Source organism: Stegodyphus dumicola, chromosome 12 (genome assembly GCF_044657685.1).
Source record: "Stegodyphus dumicola isolate Sdum_Otavi_A_Nest chromosome 12, ASM4465768v1".
NCBI classification, from domain to species: domain Eukaryota; kingdom Metazoa; phylum Arthropoda; class Arachnida; order Araneae; family Eresidae; genus Stegodyphus; species Stegodyphus dumicola.
In genome coordinates, this window is record NC_140779.1 from 80176257 (window position 1) to 80203683 (window position 27427).

Here is a 27427-nt window from a genome sequence, read left to right on the forward strand (position 1 = left end):
ATTTAAGTAGTTAAAAGATAACTATTGTGAGATATTGTGATACTGCATGATAATTTGAGAAAATTTAAGCATTTCTGTTGTGATAATAATAAATTTTTGTTCATTTTTCATCGGACTTGTGCATTCATTTCATAACGAACCCGTACGCACGCAACAATACTTTATAAACTGATTGGCATAAAAGAGCCAGCCTTTAAAATTGTTTAATGTGCATATTACATATGAAAATGTGCCGCTGTAATCGACACAGTAATTAGCGATGATGGCTCCGCATCTTTGGCATGGGCTTGAATCCCAAAGATAGCTTCCATATTAAAAAATGTAGTGTCTAATAACAGTCATGCTTGTCAATTGTTTTGCTCATTTTCTGTTTTTTTTTTTTTTTTTTTTTTTTTTTTTTTTTTTTTTGTTTGTGTGTGTATGTTGAGTGCATTCTGTGTTAACATCTCAAAATTGAAAGGTGAATGTTTCAGAGACTTGCTATACTAATATTTCCATCGATATGCAGGAGACGTTTTTGAATTTGAGAGCCATCTTTCACCAAAACACTCTTGTCATCTAGCCCATATAAATGTATTAGAGAAACATGGCAAGGCATTCGTCTCATCACGTTAACTCTTAGGTTCCTGAGAATACAAAACAAATGAACTATGTGTTAGATAAGCTGCACCAGACAGCAACAGCTGCTGATCCGTCTCACCTAAAGTTCACGAGATAAAACACCTGCAGCAGCATTTTTGGTGAAGGCATACTTAGCGCCAGAAATCTGCTTCTTTAATGTTTTTGAGAAATAAATGCATAAAAGCTGTGTATTAACAATGTAAATTCAGTATACAAGTATTTATCCCTTTCGCGCTGTAATTTGCAGCGTGTCCGGCTGGCAATCGGAAGATCCAGGATTCGAATCTCGGAAAGATCTTGACTTTCTTGTATTTCCAACTCCTTATAACCTAAACTTTCTACAAACTTTTGCATGTTTGTATACCTTCAGATTTCACAAGGACTTTAAAACATTAGCCTAAATTTTTATTAAATCCGAATTCAGCAATTAACTATGCCCATCGATTAACCCTTAAAAGTATTAAGAGAACTGATTTATTTTTCTCAAATTATTTGATGGTTTTGGTTTCAGGTGACTAGCATATATTTGAAGTTGTAAAGGCAATTAGTTTTAAAAACAATAAGAGAACTTTGCTACTTTCTCTGAATAATTTTTTAAACATGAATGCAATTAAATTCTAAAAACATTAATTCCTTTTCTATTGCATGCTGCTCTAAATAAGAAGAATAAATTCAAAGAGTTAACCAGTTACTGATTTAGATTTCATGACGATACATTGTACTGAATATTTTAGAGCTGTCTGGTGTAGTTCTCTGATAATTTCCAGCATAATTGTTTAATTATTTATTTCAAAATCAAAACTAAAGCTATCATTCTTAACCACACTCCTACATCTCATTACATATGTATCACCGATTATACATAACTCGAGTAGCGACATTTCTGTGATCTTTGAATTGCTGTTAAGTACATTCAAGTAAATCGTTTATTCGAAGAGCAAAAGCGAATAGCATTTTAATTTCGAATACAAGAGTTTCGAGGATGCAATTATGTCTCAGAGGAAATGACTTAATTTCGACAATAAACTTGTTGATTAACGAGCATTTCCGAACTGAATGACTCTTTAAGTTCTTCCCCCGCTCATTTATTCGAATGCTTCTCGTTCTCTTTCCCCTTCCTCCCCAAACGGAGAGTCGGCTTTCAAGAGCAAAAGCAAAGCGTGGAGAAGAGTGAGACTGAGTTTCTTCGAATTTCATGGCCCTAATTCATCAACTCGTTAATGATGCTCACTGCAGTTATGATTGCATTTGTGGTTTGAAATGAAAGTGGGTGCAACTTAAACGTCTTTTTTGAGAAAGAAAGTTTAAGGTGCAGTTTTTTTAAATAAATTCTTTAGAATATGTTTACGTGGAACATGAACATAAGTTTCAGTGGTATCGTTATTTCGAACATAGTTTATAAACTCTTGTCATGTTTCCTGTTCACATATCATTATGTAAAATTACGTTAGCATAGGAAAATTCTTACTTGTAATTCGAAACAAACATTTTATTCATTTATAAAATAAATAAAACTTAAAAGAGTAGCAAATTAATTACTAAATAAATGCATCAGCATGATCCTCGAATCTATCTCAAAGTATTTAATTACATTAGTAATTATAAAAGTATTTAATGATTTTAGTAATAATCAATAAGTATACAATTAATTAATAAACCTTAAAATGTCCTAATTAGCTACATAAAAATGACACCCTTGCCTCTTCCTGTAGGCTCGGAATGTAAGCACCAGACCTTCATTACATTATGAAATCGGATGTGATCAGCACATGACTTCCGCCAGTTTTATATCTTAACGAGTAAACTATCACTTCCGGCTGATCGTTTGTAAATAAAACCTAATTCATTTATAAACTTTCTGGCTTAATGTTAATTATAAACACTATTCATGTTTAGCCCAAAGGAGCAATTTGCCCAGAATGGCTATAAATTTCGTTTTGGCATTTTGCGTTGATTCATTATAAAAGGCGAATCACTTTTTAAATTGTTGCCACCAAAAATTAAAGCCCTGTATTATACTTAAAGAAATTAAATAATAAATAATCTGCATAAATGTGTGTAAGTTTCTCGCACTGTGATAAAACAACGGTACCTAGAGGAATCAAAATTTGAATAACTTTTGTCTCCATCCGAATATGGGAATCTGGAAGCTCAAATTTGGAATTTGTTTTATTATCTATTTCATACTTCGTAAAGCATTTATGAGTTTTTAATTAAGAAACTCATGTATTTCAAAGCAACTAATGGCAAAACTGTACGGGAAAAAAACACTTTTATCTCTGGTGCGCGAGATTGTGTATCGGAAATTCTAAAGATAGGCTCTTTTTGATTATTTTGCGATATTGCTGTTGAATTGAATTTTATGGTTTCAGTTTGAATAATATGATATTTATAAATAAAAGTAACAAACAAAACATTAAAAAAAGCCCTTTCGGGCATAATATAAAATCTGAAAAGCTTTCAGAATTTTTTTAATTTATTTTTCTATTCTTCTATACAATGAATAATGATAATTATACGTGGTGATGTACGCACCGGTTCTCATGCCTTGATCTGATAATATCATATCAATCTGGTCCTCTGTCCTCGCATATCCTCTGGTGTTTTGGAGTTGCAAATTAATGACTTTACACAATCACAAAATTTATAAAAGCAGCATATATGTAGACAACTGGATGAGTGTTAAGTAACTCAACTCGTTCCTTTTCAGTCTTTACTCAGTTTGTGATATCAGTATTCAGTGTTCTTAAAAATGACCAACTCTTTCAATTGTTGGCTTAGGTTTATTTATTAAATATTACATTCTTCGCATATACGCCACATAAAATTGAATTACAAATCAAAAAATATTTAAAATAGCATATCTTTAGGACTTCAAATAAAATAATGATATATATTTTTATATTCGTTCAATTATTTAAATTTGCTTCATTATTTTTTATAATAATGCATGACGATGACATTTGGTGGCAGCATTATTTTATTTGAAAAATGATTTGACTCAAAAGGGAAAAGAAGACAAAATTTAAGATCGAGACTTATATATTTAATTGCTTCCTAGAGAGAGCTCATAATGAGCTGAACTTCGTTGCATTTATCATAATTCCAAGAAATTATTTATTTCTTTTAAATGTAATTTATTGTTCTCAACCCCATCGAGTGTTAAATACCGAATTTGAGAAATTTTCATTCTCTTATAATATATTTTTTTCATAAAACTCTATTCGAAGTTTCAACTGAAGTATCACTTACAATTTACCAACAGACAAAGATCATTACAAAAATAATAAAAAAGTATTAATGTGGTTTTTAGTTCCTGCTTATTCATTGAAAATGCACTATCTAAATTTTAGACCGAAAACATTACCTCCCTTACCCATTATATATATACATACATATATATATATATATATATATATATATATATATAGGTTAGCTGGAGGTATAAAGATTGAAGAATTTTAGACCACAGGGTGATTAAATGTATTATTTGCTACTTAATGTTGAGTAAGACCCGGCAAAGAGCTGTTGGTTCTTCCACAACGTTTTGCCTGAATGATTTAATATTTTCCCTATAAATTTCTCTATAAATTCCCCTGAATTTCCCTATAAATGATAAATTAGACACGTATACAGCCCACTGGAAGAGGCTATAGCAGATGTACTGCCAATTTTTAAATAAATTTTGCTCAAATTCTAGAGTTTCCCCCGTGATGCGTAATCTATTTCGATTGCAATAATTTTTTTTTTCTCCCAAGATCGAAAACACTTTTTTAAAAAATTTTCACATGTGATTTTTAGCTTGAACTTCTAGTTTTTAAAATCTTTTTTGGAAGTTTCGAGAATTTTAAGCATCGAGTACTTTATGATACCATTAATTAATGCAAGAAAAGAGAGAAATAAATGATTGAATATTGTTGAATAAACATCTTCTTCCGGATCATTGAAAAAGTATGTTCAAGAGAGACGTTTTTAAATAACTGAATAGGAAAATTCAGTTATCCAAGGTAAATTCATAAGCTAAAAGTTTGCAACTGGAATATAAAATAAGCTCGCTAAAAGTTGCTGTCTGTAGCAAGATGAAAGTCATCAGCTCGCTACAGACTTTAAACTGAATATGCATTGTACAGGACCTTTTCGAAGTAGATCTGTAGATAAAGAAATTATAAATTAGGTTAAAAGATTTAATTTCTCAGTAAATTTGACTTCAATTTTCCATCTTAAAGATCCATATTTAAAATATGATAAATAAAAATAATTTTCGGAACAACTTAGAAATATATATTTGTTTTTTATTTATATGCCAGTTTGTTTTTGTACCATTTGCAATTACTGTCGCTGAAATAATAATAAAAATTCAATTTTGCATGATTTTAAACAAAATGTTTTGTTTGTCTTGCACTTTAAATTTTCTTCAAGCTTTAAGAAAAAAATTCTTTCCGCCCTGCTCTTCTAGAATTGAATTATTAACGTCTGTTAGATAACTTTTATTCAAACAAATTGAAAGAAAAGTGTTCAGATGTAAAATTAATTTATTTTAATGTCAGAAGGAGAATTATTTGAATCAAAGCAATCTGCAGTATTACCAAAAGGTTCCACATTGTTTAATTCAGTTTTTCTTAATTCGTTTGAGGTAATCGAAATGAATAATCAGTAGCATTAACATAAATAGTTCCTTTAATGGAATGTTTAAATTCTTTAGTGATTTTTAAAAATTTAATTTAAGTATCACTATTATTATAAGAAACACTTTAAAAAGTATTCTATTTTAATTTGAAGTGGCTGATTCTTGAATTTAAAAAAAAGATATAATAATCAAAGGGGTACTTACTGTCAGTTACTGTAATATAATGTAGTTATATTCCAATCATTTGTGATAACCAAAGTGTTTTGAAATGCAACAGCTTATCAAAGCTACAGTAAAATAGAATAACGAGGTATTATCTTCATTTATGGGGAATCTTTCGAATTTTGAATATATTATTACAAATCGTAACAGAAAATCAAACTAATTATTATTGCATTTCTAAAACATCTAAATTTAAAAATAACATGCATCAGTCTCAGATTTTCAGTAAGATTTAAATTACATTTGAGTTTATATAAAATTCTATTTGATTGAATATCGAAAAATTTAAATAATTCAGACACTTTTCCAATCATTTGTATCATTAGCGAAATGATGATATGTAACATTCGCAGATTATATTCAAATCCTTACCACATTCATTTCATTGTAGAAATTACATTTGAAATTAATACTTAAATTTTGTTTTAAGCTAAAAGTTAAAAAATAATTTGCGTAAAATTGCACAAACGGGATTTAAATTCTATACCTTTTAATGTAATGGTCTTTTAACTCACAGTGCTGCTTGAAAGAGAAAACTAAAATCTGTTTATTTTCTTACATTATTGCCCTAAGGCAGTGGTCTGCAAAGTGCGGCTCCAGAGCCGCCATGTGGCTTTTTGGCTCCTGAAGTGCGGCTCTGGTACAAATATCCACGGAAGGCGCAATAATATTTTCATTCAAAAAAAAAAAAAAACTTCGTAAGAAAAAAATTTACATCTTATTTTGATAAATTAAATTTCTTCTATAAATCGAGAACATGTATAATTTTTTGTTTGAGTAAAAAGATAGATAGGTAATTAAAATTTTATATTGTTGTAAAAATACGTAACGAACATCGAGTTTAATTTATTAGTTTTCGTAAACGTAAACATAAACCATGTGCAAGCTACCAGCATGCGCGTACATGTTTTTTATAAAGTAGTGAAGGTACAAATTGGCATCACAGAGCAGCAGTTGCAATGTAAACAGTTTTGTTTTATCTAACCGTGTCTGCCGTTGTCCTGTCTTATTAAAAAAGTTGTATTTTTTAATCTAGCTGCACATCTTACAAGTATTTTTATACGATTTTATTACACCTGCTATGTATGTTTGTGGTTCCGGTACAAAATTTGTAATCGATTTTTCCATAACTTCTATTTATCCAAATGTTGGAAGTTTTCTTCCATTTTTGGTCATATTAAAAGTTTTGCTATTCTGATGATGGAAAAAATTATTTTTTTTCTTTTTAGTGCAGTTACATATATTAATAAAATTGTATTTTTAAAAAAGTTTACTTTAATTTTTATTTTCATCAATTTAATAATGATAATAATTTTGTACTGATGGCTTTAGAAAAAAATATATTTGGAATATTTTTATTGGCACCCCAATTAACATAGCTACCAAAAAAATGCAAAGAAAAACGGAAGATGAAAACCGCGAATTTAAAGTTGAGTGAACCGAGAATTTTGCGTTTATTCAAAACTTGAATCGAGTTCTGACATGTCTTATTTGTAAGGAGAAATTCGCGCACAACAAGAAGTCAAATTTAGAGAGACACTTTACAAGAAAGCACGCGTCATTTAGCACTAACACTAGAAGCGCCAGAGCAGTCATTTTGACTGCTTTCGTCATTTGACCTTGGATTCCTTAAAAACCCTTTATCTTAAGAAGTCACAAATTTTTGTATTTTCCTAAAATATGTCGAAAATTATTCGTACCAAATATAAATCGAATGAAATTAAAATGAACGGAGATATTATTAGTTATACCTAAAAGCGCCACGAACAGTCATAATGACTGCTAGTAATACTAGGTAGATTTATATGGTATTCTCGTTCAGAAAATATTTTTCTTGGAAAAACAATGGAGTTTATGCAAGAGGAGCATATGGTTGCAATGATATGGATTATGATTTTTTGTGGAATAATACATGGGGGGGTCCTCCTTTTTTCCGAGAAACAATGTCTCGCAACCGTTTTCGAGACATTATGAAATATCTAAGATTTGACTTGAAGTCAACTAGGACTCAGCGTTTAGAAAGTGATAAGTTTGCACTTTTTTTCCGATATTTGGAATAAATTTATATAGAGCTGTGCGATTTCCTATAAACCAGGAGAAAATCTAGATGTGGAAGAGCAGTTATTTCCATCCAAAGCCAGGTGTAAGTTTATACAGTACATGCCGAATAAGCCTGATAAATTCGGTATCAAATTTTGGATGTTAATCGATGTAGACTCGAAGTATATGTGCGATGTTTTTCCATATCTTGGAAAAAATACATCGAGAAGTGAAACTGAAAGTCCTCCTGAAAATGTAGTAATGCGTCTTCTAAGCCATTATCTGAATTCAGGTCGAAATTTGACAACGGACAATTATTTTTCCTCACTATCATTAGTTAGAAGACTTAAAATGAAAAACACAAGTTTTGTCGGCACAGAAAGAAGACATCGCCAAGAAATTCCGCATTAAGTAAGGAAATCAAAAACCCGGCTATTTGAAACAGTTTTGCTAAAGAATGGAGAAACTACGCTCACTGTCTATCAGGGAAAAAGGAACAAAAATGTCCTACTACTAAGTACCTTACATCCAAAGTGTAAATATAGACTCACAAAATAAGAAAAAGCTTCCAGAAACAGTAGAGTTTTACAACAAAGCCAAATGTGGAGTTGATATCGTTGACAAGATGACACGTAAATATTCTGTTCGGGCTACTTCACGTAGATGGCCTGTGCATGTTTTCTATAATATGCTGGATTTAGCAGGGACGAATGCCTACATTATCTACCATAAATTGAGTGATAAAAATATTACAAGCCACGACTTCCTATTTCAATTAGCAGACGAATTAAGAGAGCTTTATTTAAACAGAAGAAAAACCGCAAAATTGCCCCCAGGAAATTTCCAAATTTAGCAATAGACTTTCGAAGAAAAGACATCAATGCCAGATTGGACTTTGTAAGAACAACAAAACAAGTGATGTGTGTAGAAAATGTTCATATTATGTGTGTGAAAAATGCACTTCCAATATTGAAAAAGTTGTGTTTTGTAAAAATTGCGAAAAGCTGTAAAATGTGTTTTATTAAGGGTAGGCTGAAATTTATAATAAAATATCCTCTATTTTTTATTAAAATAATATATTATTCTTTAAAGTTCTTCAAAAACTGTAATTAATATTCTTAAAAGCAATATAAAGCATTTACATTTGAATATATACATTAATTCGTTGAGCAGTCAATTTGACTGCCGTTGGCGCTTCTAGTTAGGGAGAAAGCTTGGCGCTTCTAGTGCTAAATATCCTATCGGTGATGCAAGTAAGAAAGCAGTTGAGGAAGTTCAGAAGAGTCAAGAGTCGTCAACTTCTGTGTTTAATAACTGGATGCAATCTTCCAGCAATATTAATATGGCACGTTTTGTTTGTAGCCAAGAGATTGCTAAGAGAGGAAAACCATACACAGACGGCGAATACATAAAAAATTTGTTTTATAAATGCATCCGAAGAGCTATTTCGGGATTTTAAGAATAAAGCAGATATTCTGAAAAGAATTAAAGAGTTACCATTGTCTGACAAAACCATTAAAGATAGAACAATTAAAATGTGTTCGAATATAACCACCCAGTATATCGGAGATCTGGAATTGGTTTCAGCTTTATCAATAGCAGTTGACGAGTCTTGTGACATAAATGATACAGCGCAAGTTTCACTTTTTGTAAGATTTATGGCTCATTCAGGCCCTAAAGAAGAACTTTTAGGATTATTGCCACTCAAAGGTCAGAAACGTGGAGAGGATATCGCCAATGCTGTAATTGGGTGTATGGATAAACATCATATTCCCTCGATAAATTTGTGTCGATTTCAACACATGGGGCCAAAAGTATGCCCGGCGTAAGAAAAGGGGTTGTTGCTATTTTGAAAGAAACAATTAATCACGAGATACTTGTTTACCATTGTATCATTCACCAAAAAGCGCTTTGTGCGCAAACATTTCCGGAAGAAATTTGTAAAGTTATGGAATTAGTGATTACCATTATCAACTCCATTTTAGCTAAAGCTCTTAAAATATTTCTTAGCTAAAGATCTTAATCATCACCAATTCAAAGTGTTTTTATTTGAAATGGAGAGTGAGTACGCTGATCTTCTGCTTCATAACAAGGTACGTTGGTTATCAAGAGGGAACGTTTTAAAACGTTTCGCGTCCCTTTTTCCGGAAATTAAAGTTTTTCTCCTTGAGAAGGGCGTTCACTATCCAGAACTAACAGACGATCAGTGGATCCAAAACTTTTATTTCGTGGTAGACGTTACGTCTAATCGGCTTAATCTAAATCAGCTTAATCGTAAACTACAAGGGAAAGTAATAATTAATTTTTTCGATGTTGGAAGAAGTAATAACATTCAAAAACAAATTATCCATTTTTTCACAGGATTTTGAAAGGGAAACATTGTTTCACTTTCCGAGCCTGCTGAAGCATTGCCAAGAAAATTATTCCTCTATTGATAAACACCATTTTAAAACAATAATTTTAAATATGAGGGAAGCATTCCTCAGCAGGTTTCAGGAATTTAAGAACAGCAGAGCAACTTAAGCATTTGTAAAAAATCCTCTTAATGCTACGATAACCAAGTTGAAATTTTCTCCTTTTGAAATTAGCATTGGTAGCTTTGAAATACAACTGCTGGATTTAAAAAACAAGGAGATATGGCGCTCTAAATTCGAACGTCTTTGTGTTGAATTGGAAATATTGGAGAAGAAAAATGTGATCGTAGTTCACAACACAAGTGGTCTACTTTGAATGACATGGAGAAGGAAGACATGATCATTTTCAACGCTTGGAATAGTATTCCTGACTCGATCAGCTGAAAAAGCTCGCATTTGCTCTTCTTTCCCTTTTCGGTTCTACATATATATGCGAACAATCTTTTTCAAGCATGAACATTATCAAGAGTAAACTGAGAAGTCGTCTTATTGATGATAACTTGGAATCATGCCTAAAATTAAAAACAGCAACATACAAACCTGACTTACTCAAACTTTCCAAGGAGATACAAGCACATTGTTCGCATTAATAAATATTTATTAAGTATTAAATTTAGTTTTATTTAGTGTAATAAAAGTTTACTAAACAAGCAGATTTGGCTCCCAATTTTTTTTTAATTGTTGTAATGTTCATATTTGGCTCTTTGGCTATGTTTGCCGACCACTGCCCTAAGATGAAGAAATAATGAATTCAGATTATTAACCTCCTAATGATATTTAATGTATACGTCTACGCATTCCTCAACTGAGAGTGTAGCTTTGGTGATTTCAAAATACAGTGGATTTCCCCAATTTCAAATTTCTAAATTATGAACTACACAATTTTACGAACTATTGCCTTAGTCGCGATTATTTTATAATTATTCTAATGCAAACAGTGGATTTATAAGCTTTTTAAGGTGTGCTCGCATTTGTAAAATCAAGAATACACGTTAACATTTTCATTCCACCAAAAAGTGTACTAAATGATCATTTCATCTGAAAAGGTTCCCATTTCAAAGCTCACTGATACGAAAGGTTCTTTGAAATAACTACACATTTATCTGAAGTTCAAAAAATTTTTCTGGTTGAAACAAATTAAAGATTTGAACAAAGACTAATTTTTAAGTACGAGAGCCTATTTTTCCAAACTAAAGAGAAGGGGGGAAAGAAAAGAAAAAAGTCGCCATAAACCTAAAAAAAAAAAAAAAAATTCCGTCAACTAGTCTAATGTGGGAAATTCAACTTTAAGTCACATAAATTGAAAAGCAGCTCTGCATAGGCTCATGCAAGTTAAGTTTAACTTTATTAATTACAAAATAAGTTTATGAATATTTTTGTTTCAAATGTCAACTAATTTAAAAGGAATAAAATGTTATAGTATGAACTATCAGACATTTGATTGGAAAGAATGATTTTTAAATACGACTACAAGAGTTCCATTTAGATGAGTTTAATTTTTCTATAAAACGATATTATTTTGTTGTTACATTTTCCATAATTAAGAAAAAGTCAAAAATAATTTTTATTACTGTGATCTAGATTTTGGACTACAAATTGCCGAGCAATAAAATCACTGAACAGTGGTAGTTCAACTCGGGTTCAAGTTGTTGCGAACGATCTGAATGCTTGAGAGTTTTGTGGCTTTCTCCATGTGTAACGTAAATACGAGCCAGTTTTCCTCGAAAAGGTTTTGATAAAAGTATTTGTACCCTTAGACAGATAGACCTCGAGTGCCTTGTCTTAGTCTAAAAGATTTTATATAAACGTACGCTCGTATGCTATGAAAGATATTATGTATTTTTTAATAAAATTAATAAATTGTCTTGCATCATTTAAGTAAAAACATCCATTTAATAATGATAGTAATTCTAAGTTTGACAATTCTAATCTTTCTTTAATTTAGACGGAAAATGTCCTACTCCAGGCTGCAATGGCTCTGGCCATGTTACTGGTCTGTATTCTCATCACCGAAGGTAAGATATAAATATATTAACTTGCGTTTAAATTAAATATAGTTATGATTTCATTTCAACAATTATTGAATAACTAAATAGATGGTTGTGGAAAGAATAATATCAATTAATATGCAAGAAAACACAGTTTAGTTATACTATTACTTCATGTTTCAACTTACATCGAAATTCAGTGGAATAATCATATCGTAAAAGCTCATGCATTTATTTAACAGAATTTCAAACTTACTCCATAACGATTGATTGGACAGTCATTTTCAAAGCAAACTCATACATTCAGTTCTGTTTTAGTTTAATGAGGTAAAAAATTAAAGTTACTTTTACAAGAAATTTTTGGTTCGAAAAGAAAAAACTGGTTTAGAAATGGCCCTTTTTGCTCAATAAATACTAAGAAATATTTATTCTATCAAAATTGAGTTTTCAACCCAATGCATTTTTCAATAATTATTAACGAATAATTTAAAAAGCGATTTATTTCCTAACAAGCGCTTTTAAATCATTCATTAAATTAGTAAGCAAATAATTGTAAAGCTATTATTTAATTAAACAGTTATTTAGAATTTTAGCCTTTACTATAAATTCTTCTTTCCATTTCCTCACCAGAACGTAAATGAGTGTAGCTAGTAGTTAAATTAGGTTTTGGAGTTTTAAGAAACAGAGTGCCCTGCGCGTGCACATTACATTTAGTTCCTGCCAGCTCTGGTAACTTGTAATTATGCAACTTTGAGTTATATCGTTGCTGGCACTTGAATCTGATACGTCGTCGTTGGTGTTACTGAGCCAGCTTAGCGTATATTTGAACTGTGTAGTCTAGGGTTACTATTCTACGTTTTAACTTAAATTGACTGTTCCTTTAGTTGCATCAGCACGAGCTGTGGTTGATATTGTTAGCACAATAACGTGCATTTATGTTTTAAATTGTGTTTGGAAAAAAAGGTTTCTTTAAACCTTTCCTTGATTTCTGTAGTTAATTCTGACATAGCGATAATTTGCTTCACGTCTCTTAGAGGATTTGGTCTAATTAACTTTCACCAGATCTAGTAAAACCCTATAAAATAAGCATTTATTAAAATGTACGCGTTCATTAATAAATTAACAAGAAAATTTACTAATTAAATATGAGATGAAATAGATAGATTTATTTTAACTGTCCTTAATATCCCATTTGAATACAAAAGAGAAAAAAAATCTGATCTTTTTAATTCTAAATGAAAACAATTGAAGTGAAACCGTAGATTCCGATTTTAAAATTAATAAGCTATGCTCTGGTTATATTGAACTGAAAATATATTGATTCCAATGATTTTTGCTTTTAAAAATCAATGCCTAACATACGCAAGTTTTCATTTACTCTCTGTGAAATACTTTCCTTTTGCAATTCTTACGCTCAAATACTGGTACAAAATTTATATAAACTGATAAAAACACGAATAAAAATAAAGTCACAAAATGATAATTTATTCAGTGACAAGCATTTGAATATTAAATTAAAAATTATTTAAATATCTCACTATTAATTATTAATATATAAATTTATTTCTTCTAATTCTTTCTTAGAAATCAATTTTTTCTTTGATTTGAATGATTTTTCATTCCCAGGAAAAATACATTTAATTACCCTTTAAATAATTTTAACGGACAAAACATCGTGATTATTTTATGCAACAATCATGATAATTTATTATAATCATTAAAAGCATGATTATAATAAATTATAATCATGCTTTTACTTTATAAATGGAATGTAGAATGTAATTTTTAATTTTCAAATACATTTTTCATTTGACTCAATATCTGATATTGTAAATATAATATAATATTATATAATATATATAAATATCAATATTTACAAACAAGAATTGTTTGTTTACAGTTTATCAGGCTGCCCGAGGAAAGACAGGATAACACCTGAAAGTAAGTTTGAAATGTATTCATGTTTAATGCTTTTATGAAAATTTCTTTATTGTATTCCATTTCTCTTGTATAATTATATTAGCATTATTCTGCTTAGCAAAACCTTTGTGTATTATAAAGCAAAATTCCATTTTCCAAATCCTTATGTTTGAGCATTTTCTATATTTCCATAACTTGAACTACTTAAACTTAGTGATTAATAATTACATATTAGTAATTAAAAAATGTACACTATTAAAGATGCATTTTTAACGTTTAATAAAATGATTTTATTTTTAAATATGTAAATGAAGTTTATATCGGTGGTAAGTTCAAAATAGTTATGTAATTGAAAAACACAGATTTTAGTCAAAAAAGCAGTTTACACAAAATGATTCGTATAGTTTAAAGAAAGAAAGAACTGTGGATTAAAGAAATTATTAAAAGAAGGAACTTTGCTTAAGGAAAGAACTTTGATAATCTATTTCAAATCATTTCAATATCAATCAGGATGGAAAATGTTTTAACAATTAGATCCATAATGATAAATTCTGTATCATCATTATGTAATTAATTAGCTGCGAAAACTTTAATTCGTATAATCAAGTGCTTATTGTTAAAACTAAATATTTAATGAAATATAAGCATTAAGTGATGAACAAAAGCATTTATTTTCGTATCTTATAATGCACATAACTTTCAAATACAGTTTTTGTTGTTATGAAAATTGAACATTTTAGAAAATCACTTAAGAAAGAATTATTTTAACTGTCAATTAAGCAGTTTTCTATTGTACTCCAGCTTAAAATATTTTAACTCTTTTTTTTTTCTTCTTTCTTCATCTATCTTTATTTCTTATTCAACTATTGGACTTTCTTACCTTCTTCTTCTCTTTATAGTTTTAGCCTTACATGAGACAATACTGAAGTAAGTTAAGTTTTCATATTGTTATCTATTTTGTTTTAGTGTAAATTTACTTGTGTCTTCAACTGAAAAAGACACATCGTTTACTTTGCTTTTGAAAATATCTTGGATGATATTACACAGTAATTTAGTGTTTTTAATGTAAGATTGCTTAGAATTACTTCTTTTTTTTTAAAAAAAAATGCATGATGTAAATAATGATTTATAGAACTCATATTTACCTGTCTTGACAGCTGATCATAGAGTACTGCCTATTTTATAAACATTATGTTATATCTACAACTAGTTTCCATTTAAAATATTAGAAAATTTTTGCTGAAACGTATCATGATATCTGAAATGTTTAACTAATATAATGTTAGTCTTACAAATATCAAAAGTTCGTTCCTATGTACCGTTTTTCTCATCAGCAACGTACATTTGATTATCAAAATGCCATGCTTAATAAATGTAAAAATCATAAATTGAACATTTTGTAAATTCCATTAGCTACTTACCAATCAAAAGTTTAAGCACATTGGTAATAAATATGTTCCTGAAGGAAAGTTTATCGCATCAAGTCAAAATAATTTGACGCCTTTCTCTGAAGTAATGAACGCTGAAATTTAAATTTATTTAATTTTGTATTTTAACGCGGATATTGTGTAAACGCTGGTACTGATAATGAGAACATTCTAGGTATCTTTCAAAATAAAAATTTCTCTTTCAAGAATTTAAATGAAATAATTGCTCAAGAAAGTATGGAAATATACCGATATCTCCCTCAAAACTTAAGCTGAAATACGTAAGGAAAAATATTATTATTTTTATATTGTTATTTGATTCAGAAGTCAAACAACAAAAATCAGCGTTATTTCACAAAATTAACGCTGATTTTTGTTGTTTGACTTCTGAATCAGTATTTATTCGGCGTGTTATTGTGTCTTAAATATTGTTATTTGTTAATAATTATTCATTGCTGTGACTTGTCTCACTTGTCTGATAGTAACATTAGAACAAGTCCACGAAATTCAGCGTGGCAAGGAAAGCAAGGTTGCGCCTATCTTTGGCAAGAGCCTTGGTCACCATATAGGTGGTACGACCTCGCTCAGTTCCGCCCCTAATTTTGATGGTTACACCCCGGAGAGACGGATCTGGGGGTCTCCCATCCTTCATCTCTTGTCACTAAGCTCTCGAGAGGACTTTCGGCTCGACATAGAGTGCCCCGATGCCTCAAAGACACTGTACATTTACAAACATCCATGCCTTTTCAAAGATTCGAACCCAGTCCCTTGGGTACCGCAGTAGACTCCCCTAATCAATATACCGTCTGGACGGCATATTGTAATACCAGTTTTCAGTATTGTGTGGCATAAACAATTTAGTAGAACTTTCATGAAATAATTAAATTATAACTTTTGTAAATACTTATTTCATAGATGCTGTTATTTAAGTGGAATTTATATTAATTCCACTGGTAAGGACTATCTTATGCTGCATATTTCTCCCAATTTGATTTCTTTAGAATTATTCAATTAAGATTATCTGGTTTCAAAATTCTTTGTTTTAGTGGTTTACCAATTGCATAATTTTGAAAATTTGACAATAGTTAACTCTTACGTTTCATGTCAAGAACCCGGTTTTATAAAGTTTTCCGCAGTCTATTGCGAGAAGTTCTGTTATCAGTGCCAGTCTCTTTAGCATCAATGTTCGAAGCATCTTAAATATTTCTTAATTCCCCGTGAGTATATAAGAGCTCGGAGCAAGACAGGTAGAGATGCGGTTCCTGTGTTTTGCAGCGAGAGGAAGCTGAGGTCGCGTATTCTTCTTTAGGTGTCCCACCGATGGATGTAATGGCAGAGGGCACATCAACAGTAACAGGAACTCACATCGAAGGTTGGTATAAGACTGCCCTCATCTGAAAGTCATCAACTCTGCTTTTGTATTGCTAAAATTTCGAAAATTTGTCTACAAAGATTACTTCATGATTTGATGTCATAACGTTTTACTAACATTTAAATTTGGCATAATGTTTGAGATTTCTTATCTACTCTCTTTTGGGAGTTAGATTTAATTTTTTATCTGTAATAAGATACCTTAAAACCGACCTTAAAACAGATGACCGTTTACCTTAAAACAGACAAATAACAAATAAAGTGATTATTTTAATATTTTTCAGTTGGAACTAACAGAAGGATCATATTACATTTTAGAACATGTTTATTTCAGTTTAAATGGAAATTTGACAGTTTAAAATATAAATTTACAGTTCCATTTGCAGCAAAATTATTCATTCTATAAGGTGACTGTATGAAAGTTCAAACGCATTTTTTAACTAAATTCTAAGTGTCAGATACTTTAAAACAGATAACATTAACAACTGCTTCCAAATTTTTATTTGCTATTCAATTGTTTTAAATGTCTTTTTTGACTTGTTTACGTAATGACATATATATTGCTGGCCATCCAAAATGTAACACAATGCTTGGTACCAAATATCATATTTATTGAATAAATAATTTAAAGGGCGAAATGATAAAAAAATTATAGCCTCTTCCAGCTTGTTGAAAATGAAGATATCAGTCTTCATGTAGCCGCCATGGGTGGAAGTAACTGCAGCAACGAACTTCGTATTTGAAAGCAAATGGCTTTGAATTTGTGCCTGGATATGTTAGATCATATTGTTTCTACGATCTTCCGAAGATCACCTGGTGTAACGACTCCTTCGCGGCTCACAGATTTCAACCAAGAAGCTTTGTCAATCATCGATCAGACATGCTCGATCAGCAACATATCAGATAAAACGAGCAAGCCACAGCCGCGGTGTGATCTGGTGGACAATGAAGAACTGCTGAAAGGTACGTGGTTACGTGCCGTCGAGCAGTACCCGGCTGAAACTTGATCACAGGCAAACCTTGAAGGATATATAAGACACCAAATCCGCATAGATATAGAGATAGATGTTGAATTTGCTGACAATGTGCATTAGTCAGGTACGGAAGCAAATCCCGGTGGCACCTCAAGCTATAAATGCATGTGAGAAAGCTCTGTGGTGATAATGCAAGGTCATGATGTCACACGCCTGTGGTTCAAAATTAACAGTAATCACACTAATTGACATATTGTACATATTCCTTTCTTTTGCAGACAACTCTGAGTAGTACATTTTGTTAAAAGTTGTTATTCAAGGGTTCGTAATTATTGCATTCAGATTCTTGATACTGATGTGCTATCTGTCATTGCCATGCGCGCAGTGCGACTGTCATCTTGTTCGATTGTGGCATAGACTATCAGAATCGTTTCAGTCAGTCGTTTCTTTTCGCTGTTATTGTGACTTATCGCACTTGCCTGATAGCAACATCAGAACAAGCCCACGAAATTCATCGGGGCAAGGAGTGCAAGATTGTGCCTGTCGTTGGCAAGAGTTGTTCCGTTCCTCTTGCAAACGCAACACGTACACACAGATACGTGCATTGTGGATAAATGTTGTCTTACAGCACTAATTTCTCGGAAGGTTAATACTCAGTCGGCATAATTCGTACTTCGTCCGCTGTAAAACTCAGAAACTCTCTCGAATGATCTCTGTTCTCTCCTCCCCCGAGATTTATAATTCCCATGCAAAAGAAAAGCGAGAAAACAAACAGTTACAGTACTTAAAAGAACTTCTTGTTCTCTCTTTTCTAGTGCTTATAGGTAGTGTTACTAAGTTCATGTGATTTGTATATACGTTTTAATGTTAATCTTTTACATGTCTTATCAAGATCTACTCAAAGTGCATATTTCTAGCTTGTACGGTTTTTTTTCTTTCCGGTGTTGCATTTCGGATGGCAAATAATACACATACACACAAACAAATGGAGTAAAGAATATGGTTCAAAAATTTATTTCAAGAATTTGTACTCTAAAATTAAAAAAATGTTCAAATAATGGCTAAGATTCTTGCTTCGTGATAGTGCTTGGAAATAAAGTCTGGTAATTTTCTAGTTAAATTTCATCTAAAATTACCAAGCCACTTTTGTCATTAAAACTTACGAGTACGGGTGAAATAATACTAAGTTTTAAACGAAGTGATGTCAACGGCAAATATGAATCTCATTTTATAGAATTAAGTATTTATAAGGTGTGTTCTAGATACTGACCTTCCGAAAATTAATTATTTTTCTGTCAAGTAAAGATGAGTAAAATTAAAATCTTCTAGATCGTTTATTTCAAAAGTGAGATTTTATGAAATTAAGTTGTCCTTTTTCTCTAAACTTAGTTTTCTTTAATATGAATATATACTTATTCAGAACATAAAATGCGCAAACAAAATTTTATTTACGACAAATTTCATAAAACCATACATAAACCTACATAAATCTTTTCCTGTTATATATATATATTTAATTTTGGAATTAATTTATTTTATTCATAATAAAATATTTTTCGACAATGATTAAAATAAACATTTAAAAACTAGTATTTTTAAGTTAAATATGTGTGATGACTAAACAAATATTTCACATGGTGTGTGAGGGTGAGACGGGTGAAAGCAGCGTTGTTTTTCTTTGTTTCATAGCTTATCTGGTTGTCCCATTGCCGCAATGGAGAAAATGGTACAAAAGGAACAAAGAGCTACGCCAAAACCATCACCCCCAGTTGGACAAAGTGAGTATAAAAGTTTTCTTATTTTTTCGTAACTAAAAGTTTCTCTTAAAATGCAAACTATTAAAACTTCAAATTTTAAAAATTACAAGTTTTTCCAAACTTGTCCAACTTAATTAAACTGTTCTTGTCACTTTACAGATACAACTGTGGAATTTTAGTTATTGTTTACTCTAAATTTAAACCTCTTTACTCTTAGTAATGATTCAGAATTAGAAATTACCTGCACGGTTTTGCCTTTAACAGTCATCATTGGAAAAATAACACTCAGATTTAAAATACATCTATGATACTTGTTAGGATCCAAAGTTTACAGGATATAAACTTAATAGAAGATACGCTTCTTAGAGATATAAATCAGATTGATTTTATATGTTTACACATTTTTTCCTACTTAATATAATCTAAAATTTTAGAAGGCAGGAAGCTTGAGAAGTTTTCTACAATTTTTATTCATTTGTACTATTGGCCGCCCCGTCAATCTCACTGTTTTTTGTTTCTGCATTCATATCGAAAATAATTCACAATGCACTGGTTATCAAAATCTACAGAAAAGTTTAAAAACTGGATCCGTTGTTTCTGCATGAATTGCCAGTACGAGTTTAAAACGATGAATTAATTTTGTACCTACTACTTCTGCAAATTAGGAAAAGAGTCATCACATTTTTACCAGTGAAGGAATAATGAATTTTTTATTAAAATATAAAAAGTTAATGACAATTGCTTATTGAAAACTAGGCATAATTTTCAACACTGAAAGATGGCCTCCATCTAAGAAAGATAATGCTGTTTGATTGGTAGGATTAGAAAATAATTCTTTGTTATTATCTGTTATTTAAGAATCTTACTGTTATTATAAAGAAAGCTAATGGGCAATGTGATTGCAGTTTTTTTTTTTTTTTTTTTTTTTTTTTTTTTTTTTTTTTTTTTGTATTACTGTATATCAATTAAAAGAATATGGTCCACTGTATACTGATTACTATTTATTATCCCGCATGTACGTTAGAAAATATATATATATATATAAAAGTTTTAAAATATACTCAGAAATATGTTTTACTTTTTTGAATCATTTCAGTTTTTTAAATTCATTGAACTCAAGTTCCGCCATTCCCAAATCTCCTCTCCTTTACTGTAGTCTATTTAACACATATAACCGTTCCTAAACAATCATAAATAGATCTTAGATTAAATTTAAATGGGCACTTTTTGTGGATAATCTTTTTTTATTTATTATAAAAAAGGGCGTTTTTGTAGATAATCCAGTGTAATTTCTCCAGAAATTCTGAACTTCACGTAACCCAAGTAAAAAATGTGAAAGCTGAAATAGCCAACAATCTAGTGATAGAACTACCGCCAACCCACTAGTGAGCATCACTTCTAAATCTACCAAACAGCACTTTCGTTCCCGTTTTAAAAAATCTGTCAGTTTGAATCAAGTAAGGCTTAATATGAAACAGTAGAAATTAAAGAAAAAAAACAGATAAATAAAACTGTTTAAAATTTTAAAAAATTACAATAATTATAAATATTGTTTGCATATGCATCTGTATTTTATAGAATGAAATATATATTTTTTCTGCTTTTACCGCAGAATTTTAGAAGGAAAGGGATTCTGAAATTTTATCTAGAGTATCAATGAACGTGCAATTCTTTTACAAAATTAAAATTTATCACGAATTTCCCTGGCAGTTATAAAACTGGGCATAAATTAGTTTTATAAATTGAACTTAATGAGCATAAAGTTGCTTTATTAATCGGCTTTTCTAAAATCAGTGCTAATTTAAGTTTGATTATTTTTTCCTGTGACATGTGTCTCTTCCACACATTCCTTTTTGATATTATGAGAAGTATTGTTTAAGTAATACTATTAAAAATATGTAAAATAAACCTTAAAATGTGCCTAACCAAACAGAAAATCATGCCAATATGTAGAACTGTTTCTTTTTTTTTCTTTTTTTATTTGTCTGTGTATGTGTCTTGTATATCGTCGTGCATTACTTATATACAAAGGGAATTCATTTATCGTATCTTTTTTTAGCTGTCACTGCGCTTTAACCGCATTAGATGAATAAAATGCATGTCGGTGAGTTCCGTGTTCGTGTAGCAATACATAGCGCTTGAAAACCGCACGGAGAATGACAATTTACGCTAGTAGACTGCTTTTATCTTTCGCTTAATATTGCAGCATCTAAACGAAACCATTGCTTATACCCATTCTAATACAAAATCTGTTCATTTCATGCCCTTCTGTCTGATTTTGCATTTTCCCTAGTTATTATGAATCACTAGATATGGAAATATAATGTTGTTTTCAATTCCTTGATTCGGTTGTTACTAAATTTTCCACTCTTCGTGCGAAATGCATAATATCTAGATTTTATAAAAACGGGGACCTACTTATTTCGATTTAATGAGACGCATTTCAGAAAGAAAAGAAACCTCTAAAATAAGAGCCTTATAATAAATAAAACAAAACTCAGCTTGCATAACAGTTTTTTCATCACATAGACACCGAATCATTATATCATTATAACATAACCATCATAAAAATAATTCTGAATCAATTTATCGCTATGAACAAACCTAAAATGCTCTTTAATATACTCGTATTTCATATCACTTTTGCACTGTAGTAACAAGAACTAACTACACTTGTATTTCTGTAAAAAACAAGAAAATACTTAAACAAACTTATTTTTTCCAGTTATTTGGTTAAATACTGACATCTGGCTTTAGCAAGCGTTATCCTTTGTTTATTTATGCTGTTTGAATCAGCGTATTTTTAAAATGCTAGAGCTTGCTTTCTGAATATTCTACATAAATATCATACTTGTATGAGTAATATTGAATACTGTTCGACTATTATCAACTATTACCGCCTAGCCGTAAATCACTCATTCATTTCCTGTCTTTGACCAGATTTATTATAAAACCTTAGGCATAATAATCAATTTTACTGGCATTTAAATACCAGTTTATAATCAAAATCGTGAATCAAGTGTATGTACTAATTCTGAGTTATTCAGCCCAACTTAAAGAACGAGAATTCTGATGAGAATAAATATAACATAATGCCGGTCTTAGAAATCCTTTAACGATAACAAATAAAAATTTACCGCTGTTCGCTCAATTCCTTTATGAAATAGTTATGCGTCAAAAGGGTGCATATTTATTGAGAAAAATTAATGTCAAAAGCTTTTACGATTTGTTAGCTTTCATTTTTTAACTACACTCGATTCTTTTACTGAATATGCATCTAGCAGAAAACTAATGTGTATTTAAATTAATCCTGTTACAAAAAATGACTGTAACACGCATATAAAGATTTTTTGTATTTTCATGATTTCAGTATCTGCAGACAATATGTGGATAAAAAGATAAATATATGTAACTACTCATACAAAACTTTTTTGGTGCTACACTGTAAGTTATTTTTAACTAGATGACAATCTGAGTATCTTTCTCAGTGTCATGAAAAACTTTCATTAATTTTACTATTAAAAATTTAAATTAAGCACTGTGCATATCAAAGAATTCCCTCAAATAAATTTATATAATAAACAACATGATAAAATAGTTGGATACGTCTATGTTGCTTTATTTAATTAAAAAATATTTACATCAATTAGTTCTTAAATATACGAAAATGTTTTTCTTACACTATTTTGATATAATTTCATGTTAAATAATCACGTGAGTAACATTATTATAATTACATGAGCGACATTTTGGGTTAATCTCCTTTATAGTGAAAGCAGATTACTGTCATTTTTTTTTATTTTATTCATCATGAGCTTATTATTGTTATCTTCCAGTTCCCTCTGGTCCGTCATCTCCTGACTGTGTTATGAGGACATTATGTTACGTCAAACATACGGATATGCCGGACTATAGGTATCCCATGTATGGACAGCCCGTTCGATCTCCTATGGATAAATACGGGCGATCACAAACACCAGACTACAATTCATATGACAGTCAAAGGTTTTACGGCAGGCCAATGGTACCTAAGATTAAATCAGAATCACCAGACGGGCAGACGATGATGAATAAATCAAAGTAAGGAAATTTGTTTTAATGCTGTATAATGAATTATTGCCATTAATGTAAAATGCTCTTGGTGTAATTATATGCAAAAATGTTTAAAAACAAAAATATTTCCTTCTTGTGTCCAGTAACTTATCATGAGAAGGCTAACATCATGAAATGGGTACTGATACGAAACAGGTCTTCTTCAACAAGTTAACAATGACCACATTTTGATGCATGAAGTCAGAGTAAGCCGCCCAACCAGGTATAGTGGTTAGATGTCCTCTCGAGAAAGGTGGTGGGAAGAGTGGTGAGAGATCCTCGGACCAGTACCCTCCGAGATGCTCTCCATCAAAATTAGTCCTATTAGTCCTATTAGACCATCATCATGTCATAACACAGTGCTAAAAGCTGGTGTAATATTCCTAATTGAAGTATTAGGAACTAAAGATCGATGAAATGCTGCGTTATTTTGTTATAAGATAGCGGGTTCTTATAATAATGACTTTAAACGAAACAGAGGATCCTGTAAATTACATTCACTACAAAGCACACAGCCTTTCTAGCCTGAATAGTATCTTGCAGTTTGGAAGCTTCTGTGATATCAAGAGATACTCCTTTTACCCATTTCCTTTTAGAATATGTCCATGCATTTATTCTGCCTTAACACTGGTTATGACTTCATGCAATATTATCAAACTGCTTTTAAAATTCGTTGAAAAATCATTACGACAAAGCACAACACCGACTCCTTCGTTGGCTTATGCCTATATGGAAAATGTCATGAATGCAGTATGAATGATAAACTCTTGATACCATAAACGTGGGAGAGCAGAATCCCTATCTGAGCTTTTACATACCATGATTTATCCTACCTCCCGGTTATTATGACATTTTCGAAATCAACTAATTTTAGACATTCTTCCATGCCCAGCGCATATTTATGTTCATGCAACTTTAGGTCTAGTTTAATTGCTATTCTTAATTATTTTCGGCTTCTCATTATGTAATCGAGGTTAGAATATATAAGATCAATGAAATTAATGATGTTTAGTTATGTTAAGATCTAAAGCAGTGCATTTACGTTATCTTAAATTAATTTTCGTTTAACTTCATGTAAGTATGTTAATTTATTAGCTAAAACAAGTGCATCCTCTTTTCTTTGGCCCATTATCGAAAAACTACTTAATCCATTAGTTAGATCATAAGACTAGCTAATTAAAGTATATTTATCCTTAGTATTTCAATACCGATTAGATACCTTTCTAAACGGTACAATTAATGAAACGAACTAGATAATTTCAGAGAAATGTATGCTTTCTTGTAACATCAATTAATAAAAAGCTTTTCAGCACATATCTTTTTTAAGTTAAAAGGCTTTACTTAAAATAATGCTTTTCTCTATTTTTAAAATATGATTATACACTGATGTGCAAAAATTAAGGTCGAAAAATTAGCATATCAGGTGAACGAAGAGGCAGAGCGGACAGAAAGACCAATCAGGAGATTAAGTAAGGTGATGTACGGTAGCACATGCGCAGATATGCAGGTAGACGTAATGGGGGAGTGTCTGAGTAGTATAAAGCATGTTGTCGGCGTAAGATCAGTATTTCTGGCAAAGAGATTGCACGCCGTATAGCAGTTAAAATCACACCGAGTTGCTGCCTCAGCGAGAAATGGTGAATAATCAATCTGTTAGACGACATCTGGATGCTTTTACCCGAGGTCGAATTACTGGGAAGTTGGAGGAAGGCCGCAGTGTGACAAGTGTGGCTGCAGAGTTCGGAATTGCTCACAGCATCGTTTCACGACTTTGGGGACAATTTCAAACTACAGGAACAGCTATCTGGGGGTTTAGTAGTGGTCGTCCACGAGGAACCACAACCGCAGATGACCGGTATATTGCCTTACAGGCCAGAAGAAACAGACGGCAGACAGCGGAAGAAATCGCTAGACACACGACACAGGCGACTGGACGACCGATATCGCGTTTTACCGTGGCCAAAAGACTGCACGGTGTTGGTCTGTTTGCACGACGCCCTGTACGGTGTGTACCTCTAACGCCTGCCCATCGGAGAAGGCGTTCTCTGTGGTGCCGGGAACACCGGAATTGGAGAGACAATGAATGGGGACGAGTACTCTTTACAGATGAGAGCAGATTCAGTCTGAGTAGCGATTCTCATCGCATACTCATCTGGAGAGAGCGGGGAAGCCGCAATCATCCCTCGAACATCATTGAAAGGGACAGGTATGGAGGTGGCGGTGTTCTCGTTTGGGAAGGCATCATGCTTGGTAGTCGTACAGACCTTCACATCTTCGACGCAGGTTCAGTCAACGGGACCCGTTATTATAACGAGATTCTTCTTCCATACGTGCGTCTTTTTAGAGGCGCTATGGGTCCGCAGTTCCTTTTCATGGACGGCAATGCACCATATCATCGCACAGTAGCTGCCGAACAGCTCTTAGAGAGTGAGGATATTGAACGTATGGATTGGCCGGCACTATCTCCGGATCTCAATCCCATCGAGCATGTATGGAATTTTCTAGGCAGACGCTTGGCAGCTCGTACCTTACCACCAGTAACGATTCCGGAGCTTCGATTGGCGCTGCAAGACGAATGGGCAGCAATGCCTCAACAACTCATTGACACCCTCATTCTCAGCATGGGCAGACGCTGTGAAACCTGCCTAGCAGTGAGGGGAGATCATATTCCCTATTAAAGACCAGATGTTTCTTGCTGGACACCCATCACAGGGATGTTTCGGCCTTCAGTCGCATTGCGCTCCATGCTACTTTTTCAATAAAGCTTCTTTTTATCTCTCTGATTTCTCTTTTAGTAACATTACTCATGTCCTTACGTATTGGGGATCTTACGGTATTAAATATGTTGATTTGGAAAGCTTTTGTACAAAGTTATATTGAAAAAACCGTTTCGTCCTTAATTTTTGCACACCAGTGTACTGCATTAAATAAAAAGTATTAAATCTAAAAAAAAAATGCTTCAAAGGAACTTGTAATTTCGGAGCTGGGAGAAATTTCACTTTTCTTCACTTAAATATTTTATTAAAAATATTATTACGTTTATTAATTTGTTTAATAAATACTTTATATTTAAGTTACCTAACTAATACGAAGTTATAACCAAAGTATAAATGGCATAAATCTTGGAAATATTAAATGCTTTAAAGTTAATTTTATTTCAGAAAGTGTTAAATGTGCAAATAAAATTTAGCAAGATAAACTAGAGTAGATACTGTATAAGTTTTTAATTGAAAACAATGCAATATTTTTATGTGGTAGTGTTTTAAAATTGATTTGTAATATTCACATGATACTGGTTACACCTTACGCCCACCAAAATTAATGATAAGACAGCAGTTTCAAAATTTTGTACTCGAACAGAACAGAAATCATTCAAAACACTAAATCATTAATTCAAAACGAAAGGTATTCCTTCATTTACATGTTTCGATATCTCTTTCAGCCTGCCATTGCCCTCCATGTGTGTTGGTCAGAGGAATTCCGTTGTGGTATCATCAAAACAAATATATTCTCCACCTCCTCCACCAACCGGTGATTCAGAGCAGACAGAACCTGTCGACTTCTCTACCGGACATGACGAACGAGTGAGGCCGGACTTAGCCGGACCTCACATGTTACCTAATCCCACACCTTCACCCTCACCCAGGTCGCCGGCCGCGGGACGGTCTCCCTTGGATGCATCACCACACTGCCCCCCGCAACATGCCCCTTACCCACAAAGTCCTCTAGGACCACCCCCTCCGGCGGATAGGATACAGCATCATCATTTGATGCCTTCACCTCCGGAGTATGTACCAGAAAAGTAAGACAGCACTCTTTTTAGCTAATAAATTAACATCATAATTGTATTTAAAACGCACATATAAATATTAGTTTAGATATGAAGATAAGTTGAATGATAAAATAACATAAAGTTGGGGAAGTTGGGGAACTTTCACAATTTTAACTACAGATTCATGATTACATGCTAAAGA

At 31.8% G+C, this 27427-nt stretch overlaps 1 protein-coding gene across 9 annotated transcripts in view; it reads left to right on the forward strand.

Annotated features, from left to right (window-relative positions):
• The window catches only part of LOC118187366 (uncharacterized), a 554527-nt gene that overhangs the window by 454680 nt on the left and 72420 nt on the right, over window positions 1-27427 (forward strand). For 7 of the 9 annotated variants that reach the window (XR_015038239.1, XM_085806623.1, XM_085806627.1 and 4 more), the window contains 7 exons: window positions 11870-11939; window positions 13813-13853; window positions 14732-14759; window positions 16569-16631; window positions 19294-19382; window positions 23198-23441; window positions 26896-27255. Coding sequence is in view for 8 of the 9 variants with exons in the window: in XM_085806623.1 (XP_085662749.1) it covers window positions 11870-11939; window positions 13813-13853; window positions 14732-14759; window positions 16569-16631; window positions 19294-19382; window positions 23198-23441; window positions 26896-27255 (895 nt within the window). In the remaining variant the exon portion in view is untranslated. The remainder of the gene's footprint in view (window positions 1-11869; window positions 11940-13812; window positions 13854-14731; window positions 14760-16568; window positions 16632-19293; window positions 19383-23197; window positions 23442-26895; window positions 27256-27427) is intronic. The other 2 variants (XM_085806629.1, XM_085806625.1) reach the window with 2 other exon arrangements.